We start from the raw sequence: 12,116 nt of genomic DNA, 5'->3' as shown, positions 1-12,116 counted from the left end.
CTCCCCTAAATCAGGCTGAGAAGGAACCAGCCAGCAATTAACTCCTCCTGGTTGTAAAGCTTTAGTAGAAATAGAGTATACAAGGGAAAACAGAAGGTAAAACTCCATGATCTGGCTTTGGGTTTTCATGAATGAGTGTCATGTATGGCCAGAACCTAACGGAAACAGTCGCAGGCTGAAAACTCCCTGTAAAACAGATTCGAGATAGAGAGTCGGGTACAGAGCTGGGGAGCTCCCTAGTGAGCAACAGCCATAGGAAAGAGAGAGAGGAGCACTGAGTGCAGGCTGCGGTTGAGCCATGACACAGTCACAACAAGGGCCTCTGCCGACCACACAGGGAACAGGGGTGGTCTTTCAGAGTCGTACCGCACTGAATGTTCTTCAGATACGCGCTATGTCCAAAGAGTGGACACACCCCGACAGGTCAACTCCCGAGGGCAACTTTTCGAGAGAACCCGCTGGGGGCGTGAGCTGCCAACCCTCCCGGCAGCTGAGGAGGAGGCCTTCAGTCCTGGGGGAGGAGGCCTTCAGTCCTGGGGGAGGATTCGGGTCATGCACGACGGTATCAATGACAAACTACTCAGGAGAAACTGTGTGGACACAGCTAATTCATAACCAGTGAATCAAAACTGTATAATCTATTCTGCTAGGTGACAGAATTTTAAAAAGATAATTAAAATCTATACATTGATCCTCAAAGTCTGTTACAATATTTATCCTTTGCTATGTTTTGCTTTGCTTTTGTTTATTTAAGACCCTCCAGAGAGCAGTAATTACTTCAGTACGTTTTGGACAGGACCAAGTTCATTAAGAATTGTCCTATGTTTTCTTCAATAACTCTTAAAAGTTTATGTTTTCATTATGTATATGACACATCTTCAGTTACTTTGAGAGTAGGGTTTGAGGTTAGTGCTGAAGTTCATAGTTTTCATTTAATACACAGTTTTAATGGCACCATTTTTAAAGAGACTTTTATTTCCCTACCGAACTGGCTATATAAGGGTAGGTCTCTTTCTAAATTTTTTATTCTGTTAAAGCAGCTTTATAATATGACTTGAAATCTGGAATGTTTGTAAATGTGATGAAATGTAAGCCAACTCATTCTTTTAAAAAAAAAATTATTTGGCTATCCTAAGACCTCTGAATTGCCATAAAAATTTTAAAATCGGTTTTGCAGCTTCTCCACAAAGGCCTATAGGGTTGATTGGGATTGTATTGAATCTAGAGATCAATTTGGGGATGATTATCATCTATTAAGTAGTAAGCTTTTACCTGTGAACTTCATATATATATTTCCATTTACTTAGGTTTTCTTTAATTTCACATACTGTTTTATAAATTTCAGATCTGTACATTTTTCTTTAAATTTATTCCTAAGTATTTTATTGTATTTAATGCTATTGTAAGCTGAGTAGTTTATATAATGTCATTTTCCAATAGCTTGCTAATCGTATATAGAGATACAATTAATATTATTTATTAACCTTTTACCCAATGACTTTGCTTAAGTCTACATTAAGTTTTAGTACTTTTCTGCATATTTCCATGAATTTTCTATGTATACATGTCATGTCATCTGAGCATACAGTGTTTTTCTTCCTTTCTAAAATGTGTGTCTCCTCTTTCCTTCCTTCCATCCATTCTTTCCTTCCTTCCTTCAGAGGACCTCCAGTACAATATTTCAAAGAAGTGGGGAGAGCCAATGTCCTTGAATTCTTCCCAATCTTATGAAGAAAGCATTAAGTCTTTCATCATTAAGTATAATGGTAGCTGGGGGCTGGGTGGAGAAGGTGAAGGGATGAAGAAGCACAAATTAGGAGTTAGAACACAGTCACAGGGATGGGGAGCACAGCGTAGTGAATACAGTCAGTAATATTGTAATGTGTAGTGCCCGATGGATGCTACAGCAATTGAGGGATCGCTTTATGAATCCTATCAACGTCTAACCATTGTGCTGTACACCTGAAGCTAATACAAAATTTTAAAAAGTCACAGTAATTTACCTGAAAAAAAAATTAAAAATATATATCTAAAAAAAGTATATTGGTAGCTGTAGATTTTTGTAACTACGTGTAATCAGTTTGAAAATGTTCCTTGCGAATCTTGGCACGCCGAGAGTTTTTGTTATAAAAGGGTGTTAGGTTTTGTAAATTCTTTTCATGCCCCTATTGAGATGATCACATGATTTGATTCCTTTTTTCTAGTAACACGGTAGAGTTTCAGATGTTAATCTAAACGTGCATTGGACAAACTGAGATAAACCCCATTTGGTCATATTATATTATCATTTTCTTTTAATATTGCTGGAAAAAATTTGTTAAAATTGTGTGAAGAATGTTGCATCTAAGTTCATAACAGATATTAGTCTCTCATTTTCTTCTCTCCTAACGTCTCTGGTTTTAGTTTCAGGGAAATATTGGTCTCTGTTGGGAAATATTTCTCCCTCTTTTCTTTTTTTTTTCTTTTTTCTTTTTTACTTAATTTATCATAATTAATCTGCAAATTATTTCCTCGTGTAAAGTTTTAATGTGAATTAAATTATTTTAACCAATATAGGATACTGAGTTTCCTACTTCTTTTTGACTCGGTTTTGGTACTTTGTGTTCATTTCACCTAAGTTGTCCCAATCTATCGGCATAACGTTCTCCATACTACTCCTTTATTATCCTTTAAATTTCACTGGACTCTGTCATTATGACTCCCAAAACTATTATTGAGTATTATCATGACACTGCCCTTTTATCATTTTATTGCATGATAAGAGAAAGAACAGTCAGTTTGCTCTGGCTTTTCTTTCTTTGTTAAGAATAATTAGGCATAAAGATAGAGGAAATGTCTTTTATTTCCTCAACCATTTAGAGAGGGGACAGAAATCCTATAATGTTTATCTAGTTCAATGATAACCTTCAATTTTATTTTTCAACTTAATAATGCCTAGTAAATTTATTATTATTATTTTTATTATTGTTGATGTTATTGCTAATATTTGAGTAATTACTGTATGCCTGGCCCTTTTCTAAGCATTTTACACATACAACATACACACACACACACACAAACATAATCTTCATGAAAACTATGCAAGGTAGGTATTATTATTATGTCCAATTACAGGTGAAGAAATTGTGGCACAGAGAGGTTACATAATTTTAAGGCTACACAACTAATAAATAACAGAGCCAGGATTTGAACTTGAGCGGTTTTACTCCAAAGTCCATATTGTATTTTGTTCAAAAGCCTGAATTCACTCTATAATACAGTGAAAAGGTAAATTTATACTACCAAAAATTCAATTTTAATCTGAGCTTCTTAAAATGTAAAATGAAATGAGCCCACATTTTATACCAGGTTGATATAGTTATAACATTGCATAAAGCCCAGTAGCATAGCATTATAATTTTTAATATATGTGTGACACTAATAATTGTAGGCCCAAGATGCACAGAGTTTTTTAGATAGAATGACACATGAAACACCTACCTCTGTCATTAGCAGTTATCTGAGCAGGAATAATGCTAAGAGTTATAGAGGGAGCTGTCATTACCCATGAGAGCAAGAATAGCAGAGAAGCCGAGAAAGCAGTGAGGATAAATCCTAGAGTGGAATCGAATCGAAGGTCAGAAAGCCAGGGACAACGCAGGAGGAACAATGGAGGTTTGGAGGTCAAAACAAGTCGTTACACACTACATTTGATAAAGAGCAATAAAGCCTTATCCTAAGATAGGGCCTTGGTGTGTTCTAGTGTCTTTCTTACTTGTTAGTAGATTTTGATTGCTTTTAACCGTATGAAGTTACAGGGACACTGTGGGGGAAGGTCTGCTCTGCACTGAGTCAGGAAATAACAGGAACACTGTAGTTAAAAAGATAATCATACTAATAATACATATGAATAAAAATCATGGCAATCATGCTAATGACAGAAAAAATGTATTTTCACATATACATTTGTACATAAAATACTGAATTTAGAGACACAGAAGTATAGAAATATATTATACCTGATAAGGATGTGCTTATATACAAGGACGCTCATTCGAGATTTTCTAGGACAGTCCTCATTTCAAATCACCTAAGTAGTCTCCATAAACCTCCCAGATTTTCTAGAAATTTCAGTTGTTACAAATGCAAATAAAATTTCCATGGACAGCAAAATCGCACAGAAATTGGGAGGAAAAGTCCTTTGTCAGATACTCTGTAAATAGAGGTTTTAGGAACATCGTGGAATTTTCCAATAAATCATAAGTTTGGGGTTCTGGGGACTGACTTCTATTTTTATCATTTTTTACAACTTTTCTCCATCTTCGTCCTCTAACCTTAACCCTCCTGGAAACTGGTTCTGGGCCCAATAAACATCTTTAATCTTAAACATTTCGGAATCGCATTCATTCATATTTTTGTTTCTCTCCCCTTGGCAGAAGGCTTTATATCACAAAATGTAAATGCGACCTATACAAGTACAAAGGGAGACCTAATAATTTTTAAATTCAATAAAAAAGTTCAAATGGTAACAATAAAATATTGTTTCTAATGTAAGTAATGACATAAAGCAAACTGTGTTTGGGCAAAAAAAAAAAAATACTAGAAAGATAATATCTTGAATTCCATTTCAAAAAATTAGTTTTCAAAAGTTTATAATCAGATTTTACTTTGGCATGAGTTGACAATGCTGTTTTGAAAATAATTTCAGAATAGATCCTAAAGCAGTTCCAAATGGCAATCCTGCTATAAGGACAATACTGTTAAAACAAAAAAACACTGAATTTCTTTTTAGACCCCAAAATTCTGGGAAGCACTAAAAGAACCATCACCTACAATCTCCTTTTATCTTATGAAAGAATACTTTTACTCAAAATTTTTAGATAAAAATGTGGATGTGAACCAAAATCATCCATGTGACATGTTTAAGAAAGGAAAAGGCATTGTATCTCTAATCTATTGTGAGTTAATATGTTCTATAAACAGTCCTGGAAGAAAGTTGCACTGAGAGCATCAATTGGTATAGATTGCTTTGCTCTCATAGATAGCAATACCATATTTTCTGCCAAATGAGAAAAAGTTAAAAGGCATAAATCAGGATAAGGCAATCATCTGACAAAGAATAACAAAGAGTCCCCATACTTTTTTCTTAGTGAACACTGTGATACATTGATTTTCTACTGAAGATAAAAGCCAAAATCATGTGTCATCAGTATCAGCAAGCAAAAGTATTTCGTTCAATATGTTATACTGTTTAAAAAAAGAGAGAGAGAGAGAGAGAAAGAAAGAAAAGCACAGAGAAAAAGCAAATCCAAAATGTTTCACATGATCAAAATAAGTTTAGACCAGCAGAGGAAAAACACATTAGGAAGATATTTCAAAGAGTTTATTCCTCGAGAATGAGCAATATACCATAAGGAAATAAACTTGCTTTTGTTTGTCCAGCTAGATACAGAGCTATAGTCTGAACAAGATTCGTATCCGATGGGCTACCTGAAAGTATAGTTTTTAGAAAAACAAACCAGCACTGAAAATCTAATATGCTCCTTCACATGACAGCCTCACACAAGTGTAGTTAAATACTTCTTTATACAGAGGAGGCTAGCACGACAGCTGTTATTATATCCAGCACTTTCACCATAATTCCAAAATGGCAAGTAAATCCTGCACCTGATATTTCAAACCCACTCGAAGCCCCTCAGCTGGACAGCCTCGCTGTGGCAAATTTGCAAAATCGGACATGATCACCCACCACACTGGGTCTATGTTTTCTGATTGCATTCTACCAAATCTAGCCAGAAGGCAGGTAAAGTGATTTGGAAGCGCCCACGAGTAGAAAGGGCCCAAATGGTTGGTATATGCAGTACCAGGGACAGAAAGAAACAAATAACAACATAGCTATACGAACTTTCAAAATAGGGCACAGACTATGAAGGGATAAGGGACACATTGTAATTAAAACATACTTAGTAATTTTCTAACCCTTTTTTACCAAACAATTGGCAATTTTTAAAAATTCAACCCAATAACCCAAATCTTTCTTTCTCTGTTTCTCTCCCTCCTTGTCTCACTCTAACATGGATTATAGAAATATTTGTATACCACCATAGTATATTTTATTTTTTATGATTTTCTAATGCTCAATGACCCATAATAATACATATTATTATTAATATAAATAAACTATATTTCCAGTGCTTAATGATCCATAATCATATTCTACTGTAATTTTGAAGGGTCAAAAAAATTTAATGACATTTACTAGTAAGTCATAATAAGTATAGTAGGATTGAAATAATGGATTTATTAAAAAATTAAACTTGTTTTCTGGCCCCTACACTACTGTAATAACCTCCACCTTCCCTTTTCTTCTCCCCTTCTTCAGTCAGATATTCTTCAGTCTGGAACCCAAGCTCATTTCTTAGCAACAAGATTGGATGAAGGGTTGACATAATGAGCTGTGATTATATTTGAATTCAGCTGAGGAAGACTGAGAATGAGAAGCGAATGAGAAGCTTAAGACTGTGAAACGAGATTTAATAGGCTGTACAGTAAGCAACAGATCTACAAATGTTGCTATACAGGCTTCAAGCCAGGTATCCAAAACCTTTCAATGCAAATTCCAGCAACTATACACACCTTGAAGAAAAATGTTATATGAGCCTGCATATATAATTTATACTTTTAGCATTTCTGCACATAATTTCATGGGAAGTGGGATCAACTTAACATTATTAAATATGGTCCTGTTTTATTTACGACATAACTTCAGAAACATTTTTTCCTAGGAGTACTGAAACATGATGTACCATTTAAAATTTAAAGGTATATTTCACAAACAAAAAAGTAAATTATGATTATGAATAAGATTTTTAAAAATCTTTCACCATAAAATCCACCCAGGAAAAATCTCTTTTTCTTTATTTATTACCTAAGGAGGTTACTAGAACACAACAGAATTCTTTCGGATTGAGTCAGAAAGTTCTATGGCATTAAGAGGTCTAGCTGAAGAATCTTTTCTTCGAAAGCACACGTCCCCTCCTGAGACCTACCTCATACATAAATATACATTTCAGAAAAAAAGAGGTCACATTAGGGAAAAGTGAGCTGGAGATTGTAAGCTCTGGGTCCTGTGGTGCCCAAGCATTAATAACTTGCATTAAACTGGTTTCTGTGACACTTATCAGTGATTACTGATAATGAATCCATGCAGAGAAACTCAATCTTCCAAGGGAAAAACAAAAGGGAGACAGATTTCAATTCAGCCTAAGAAAATATTTTCTGTCATATGTCCTGAAGGAGGACAGGAACCCCACGAAGTAATCAATCCTTAACACTGGAGGTTCAACAGTGTGCATCTGGGTTCAAATACATGGTGAGAAAGTGCTTGAGCTATTCTTAATATTAAACAATGCAAACTGTATTCAAAATTTTATGATTCTGATATGACATTTGTATATGCTACCAATAAAGGCAGCTGGAAAAAAAATCAGAAATCGGTACTTGTATGAAATCGTTACTTTTCAGTATGTACCTAGACCCTCATTTAAGTTAACAATGTGGCATGCAGGGGAAATCACATAAGATAAAGAATCTCGTTGTGTTTCCTTTGTTAGAAATTATGATTAGTTCTTTATACTAGTTATGAAATAATATACTATACTAATATACTACACTACATTATTAAATGATACACTGATCTTAATGAAATCAGATAGAAGACTGCAGAGAAATGATTAGTACATGGACATGGTAGGGTATGTCGGCATCATGTTTCCTTTTCCAAAAGAAATTTTCTTGGATATTTTGCATTTCAGCTGGTGTATTTTTGTAAGTGTGGATATGAAGGTGAGAAAGTGCCTGTAAATCTGTGACTCTACATTCTAATACTGTGGGATACGTTCAGATATAACAAGCAGTATTCCATTTATTCCAGAACGTGACCACCAGATGCATGTAGCTGTGTCATTAAAACTATGGATCCAATACAGATTACTGTACTTGTTATCCTAGATTGCTCTTGGATTGGCAATCTTAAAAATTTTAAACCTAGACAGTGTATTTATCTTTTCCTTTTGAAATATTCTTATTGCTTCATCTAAGCTGGTTTTAACTAATATATTCATTTTTTAAAGTTATTTAGAATTTGTTAGGACTCTCTGCTAATTTCTTTTCCCAGCATGCTTTTGAGACAGGGGATATGTCTCTTTCTCTTGATTCCATACCACCACCATGAAATTTCTCTGAAAAATCCATACTGCAAAACGACTTGTTACTGAGCACCCTGTAAAGAGGGTCACGTGACCATGTCAACAAGGGAAGGTATTTGAACCATGTCCAATCTCAGAGGTTACTGAATGAAAACAAGAGAAGGGTCTCTTTACGCAACTATTTTGAAGAAAATTTCAAATCATAATTTCTAAAGAGGTTTCAACTCATAATACTGAGCATACTACTGACCTACTGAGAATGGTCACATTTTCATAGGTCTCGATCTTTCAGAATCATCTGGGATGCACGGTAAAAATGCCTACTCTGGTAAAACCTGCAGGAGTACTAGTTTGTTAGATACTGGGTGAAGCCCAGGAATCCGTGTTTAACAAGCACCCAAGATGATTCTGATGTGGATGCTTTCCAAACCTTACTCAAAAACTCTTCTGACTTCATCCTGTCCCACATCCAGGTAAGTGTCCTTTCTATACCAGTGCCAAAATGACCACCCTTCAACAATAGTTTATCATTTTCTTCTCTATTCAAAATCCTTGGCTGTAGACTCATTTAATCTAAACTTAAATCTAAACTTTATCTTTCACCTCTCCCAAATTTAATTAACTTCCTGTTCACCTAAACTATCCTTGCCCTTCGCATGCACCATCTTCCCGACGTGCTATAAACACTTCGCTCCTTTCTCCATCCCTATTTATGCCAAACGCTATGTCGTCTGTCTTGCTGATTCTTAGCTGTGTCTCCTCCGTGGTAGTCTTTTCTTCTCGGTGGCTTGTCACTCCTTCGAACTGGAGCTTTTAAACTTCTAACTCCCTCAGTCACTAGATGAGTTCAAAGCACTTATAGAGAACTGACTAGTTCCTTATCAATTGACATCTCTACCTAAAATTCAAGGATAACATAGGAATGTATTTTTCAAGATGTGAGGATTTTGTCAACACCAAGTATTCATTTCGCATAAGTGAGATAGAATGCACATTTGACATTATTTGGGCAGAATGAGAGAGTTTAGAATTAATGAGTAGCTCGACATTTTAGCTTCATTTCCATAAGTTAATACTTTTGAAAAATAAGTGTCAGCTGTCCTTTAACTATTCATCTTAGTTTAACTGTATTTGGTGCCAAAGATAAACAAATACTTAAACAATAAATAAAAGTGTATGTGAATAAATGCAGCCAGGCAAGAACAAATCACCCATCTCTGAAAAGCAGAGAACAGGAGCTCAGATCTAATTAAGAGAACCAAGTGAGTAAATGTCAAATGCGAGATGAGTTTTCCTTTGATATTTCCTCACTTGTGACTATTCAAGGCCAGCTGTGACGTGAACTAGGGACACACGGCATACTCCTGAGGTGTCAGTCTTTGGCTGTAGAGCAGAAGGAGAATGTCAAGCTGCTGAGTTATTTGACATAATACTGGCACTAAAGCCAACAGATTTGTAGATTGCTTGTCTTCATACTGACTACATGCTCAATCTTCGTTTTAAAAGGGAATATATGTAGCTCCGCCCTTAGAAAAAGACCATAATCCTAAACATGCTTCAGGAAAGACAGCAAGGATTTGGGGATGTCTAATGTATTCTGTGTAATAAAGTAATATTAGGTCTAGATAAAAAGCTGTGAGAGAAACTGACAATCCAATGTCACTACCATCCCCTTTCATTAATATTTATTCATAATATAAAATTGATATTTTAGTTGTCCTGTCATAATCCTATTTTACTAACACTGAGAAGTTTGAGGGATAATTGCTTATTTTTTAGCCATAGATCAACGTTTTTAAAAAATTGGGATTTGGAGAGCTTGAAAAGGACAAAAAGGTTTTCAAATTTGCAAAGAATAAATTGGATGTACGATGAGTAACACGCCTTATAACAGCCATTGTCGAAATCATCAATTTTGTTTATATCCACTCAAATATTAGTTGTGTAATGAAATGCCTGACTGTATCAAAGATCACATATAAGCAAAACTCTCTACAATGATTTATATGGAAATTTCTTAATGTGATGTTTCCTATGATTTACTCAGTATTCTATGGCTCTACTTTGGTTTATAATTGCCCTCTCAACTTAAGAGTTACATGGCTTGAATTTTAAATATCATTACTATTTCTGCAGAAGGAAAGATACAAAAATTTTTTTCCTGACAGATTTCTGTAATTAAAAATTTAAACCACAACTATTAGCTTCAGACTCATTTTCCAGAGCAAGAGCATTAGGTGCTCTCTGGAGCTAAGTTTATTAAACTGCAGGATGTACATAGTCATCACATACACAAGCTTTTTGGTGACTTAAACCAGAACCTCAGACATAGCTTTGACATCCGACTCTTTGCAACCCGTGGCCAAAACATCATCAAATGTCCCTCCTAAATGTTTTCCCAAACTTGGGTCCCTCCATCTCCACCTCTGTCACGGGTTCAGGCTGCTGATCCCACAAGGGTCTCTTGCATCCAGTCTCCTCCCACTCACGCCTTACATCACACCCACAGTGACATTTCCAATTGTGCCAATTTTATCAAGTTACTTTCCTTTGTAAAAACCTTCAAAGGAAGAAAAGCTTCTTCAATATGTACCACAAAGATCTGCGAACCCGGCCTTCCCGGACATCTCTGTCCTTATTCTGTGCCCTCTTTCCCCTTGGTCTCCCTGCACCAGCCACACGCTAGTATCTTCCATATGCCATGTGGTCACAGACTGCGGCTTTTGCATATTGCTTTGACTTATTGTTTTTTAGATCTCAGCTAAATCATCGCCTCTAGGAAGTCCAATGCATTATTATGTAAAGTCAGCAGAACCCCTATTTGTAAGTACTGTCAAAGCTGCCATTTTTTATATTTATTTATTAAATATTTGAATAATATCTTTCCTCAATTAGGCTTTAAGCTCTATGAGGGCAGGGATTCGGTAGAGTTGTATTCAACATCAAATCTCTAGCATTTAGTTCATAAATCTACATAATAAATACTGATGGTTTGACTAATTAAATCACACGTGATATTCATCAACTTTGGAACAATGCTTAGTGTATTAGGCTTGACTGGCTAGAAAATAGTAAACCTATCAAGATCATCACTATCAAATGAGTGAGAAACCAAAAAAAAAACCAAAACCAAAAATACTTACCACAGTCAACCTCATCAGCATAATCACCACAAACATCTACCAGACCACATAGCAGAAGCTCTTCTATGCAAGCCTTGGTGTGTCGGCACCAGAAACGATGTGGCCCTTTGCAGCTTTCCATGGGGTGAGGAACGGTAGTTTTCAAAGCTGATGCCACTGACAGCCGAGACCCCATCGTAAATGCCAAGACTGACTTTTTCTAGAGACTGATGAAAAGGCTGAGTAAGGCTCCCAAGCTGAACGGCTGCCTGTGGCCACTGGCCGCCCTGGTTACACAATACCAGAGGACCATGGTGTCACTGGACTTTTCCATATGTAGCTACAGCACAGCTGCTCCCACTGACAGGCCACAGTTATAAAACCTGAAAAAGAGCAAATGAGAGAAATGGAAACGATTTATCGGACAGACTACGTATTTAAATTTCAGGCTCTTCTACTCAGCCAACAATTAATAATTCATTACCATGATGGGATGGATGCCTTTATGTCTTGTAGTCATTGTAGCTGCAGGTTTGCAGGGGCCGGTCTGCTGAGGTGCATAGTATGGCTCTCACAACCCCAGCTGCCTTTCTCAAGTTCAGGCCAGAACAGGGGATGCAGTGTTAATTAAATTATAACCCACTGTGGGAGGGAAAGAGACCCTTTCATCTTAAGAACACAATAAATACTGATAACCTGCTCTTAAGTAAAATGCTGATTGTGTGAATCTAACACAATATTTCTTTATAAAGCAAAACAAGGGGCAAATCAGAATGCCTGCAACCACAGGGCTGCTAGAGTAATTGAC

General features: G+C 36.0%; 1 protein-coding gene across 1 annotated transcript in view; it reads right to left on the bottom strand.

The window, feature by feature from the left end:
• MALRD1 (MAM and LDL receptor class A domain containing 1) overlaps positions 1–12,116 on the bottom strand; it is a 520,465-nt gene that overhangs the window by 405,974 nt on the left and 102,375 nt on the right. Inside the window, 2 exon segments of the mRNA XM_023533144.1 lie at positions 8,908–9,023; positions 11,611–11,691. Coding sequence (XP_023388912.1) covers positions 8,908–9,023; positions 11,611–11,691 — 197 coding nt within the window.

Source organism: Pteropus vampyrus, unplaced genomic scaffold (genome assembly GCF_000151845.1).
Source record: "Pteropus vampyrus isolate Shadow unplaced genomic scaffold, Pvam_2.0 Scaffold96, whole genome shotgun sequence".
In the NCBI taxonomy this organism is placed as follows: domain Eukaryota; kingdom Metazoa; phylum Chordata; class Mammalia; order Chiroptera; family Pteropodidae; genus Pteropus; species Pteropus vampyrus.
Note: the sequence above shows the minus strand (reverse complement) of the source record. Positions and strands in the feature narration are given on the sequence as shown.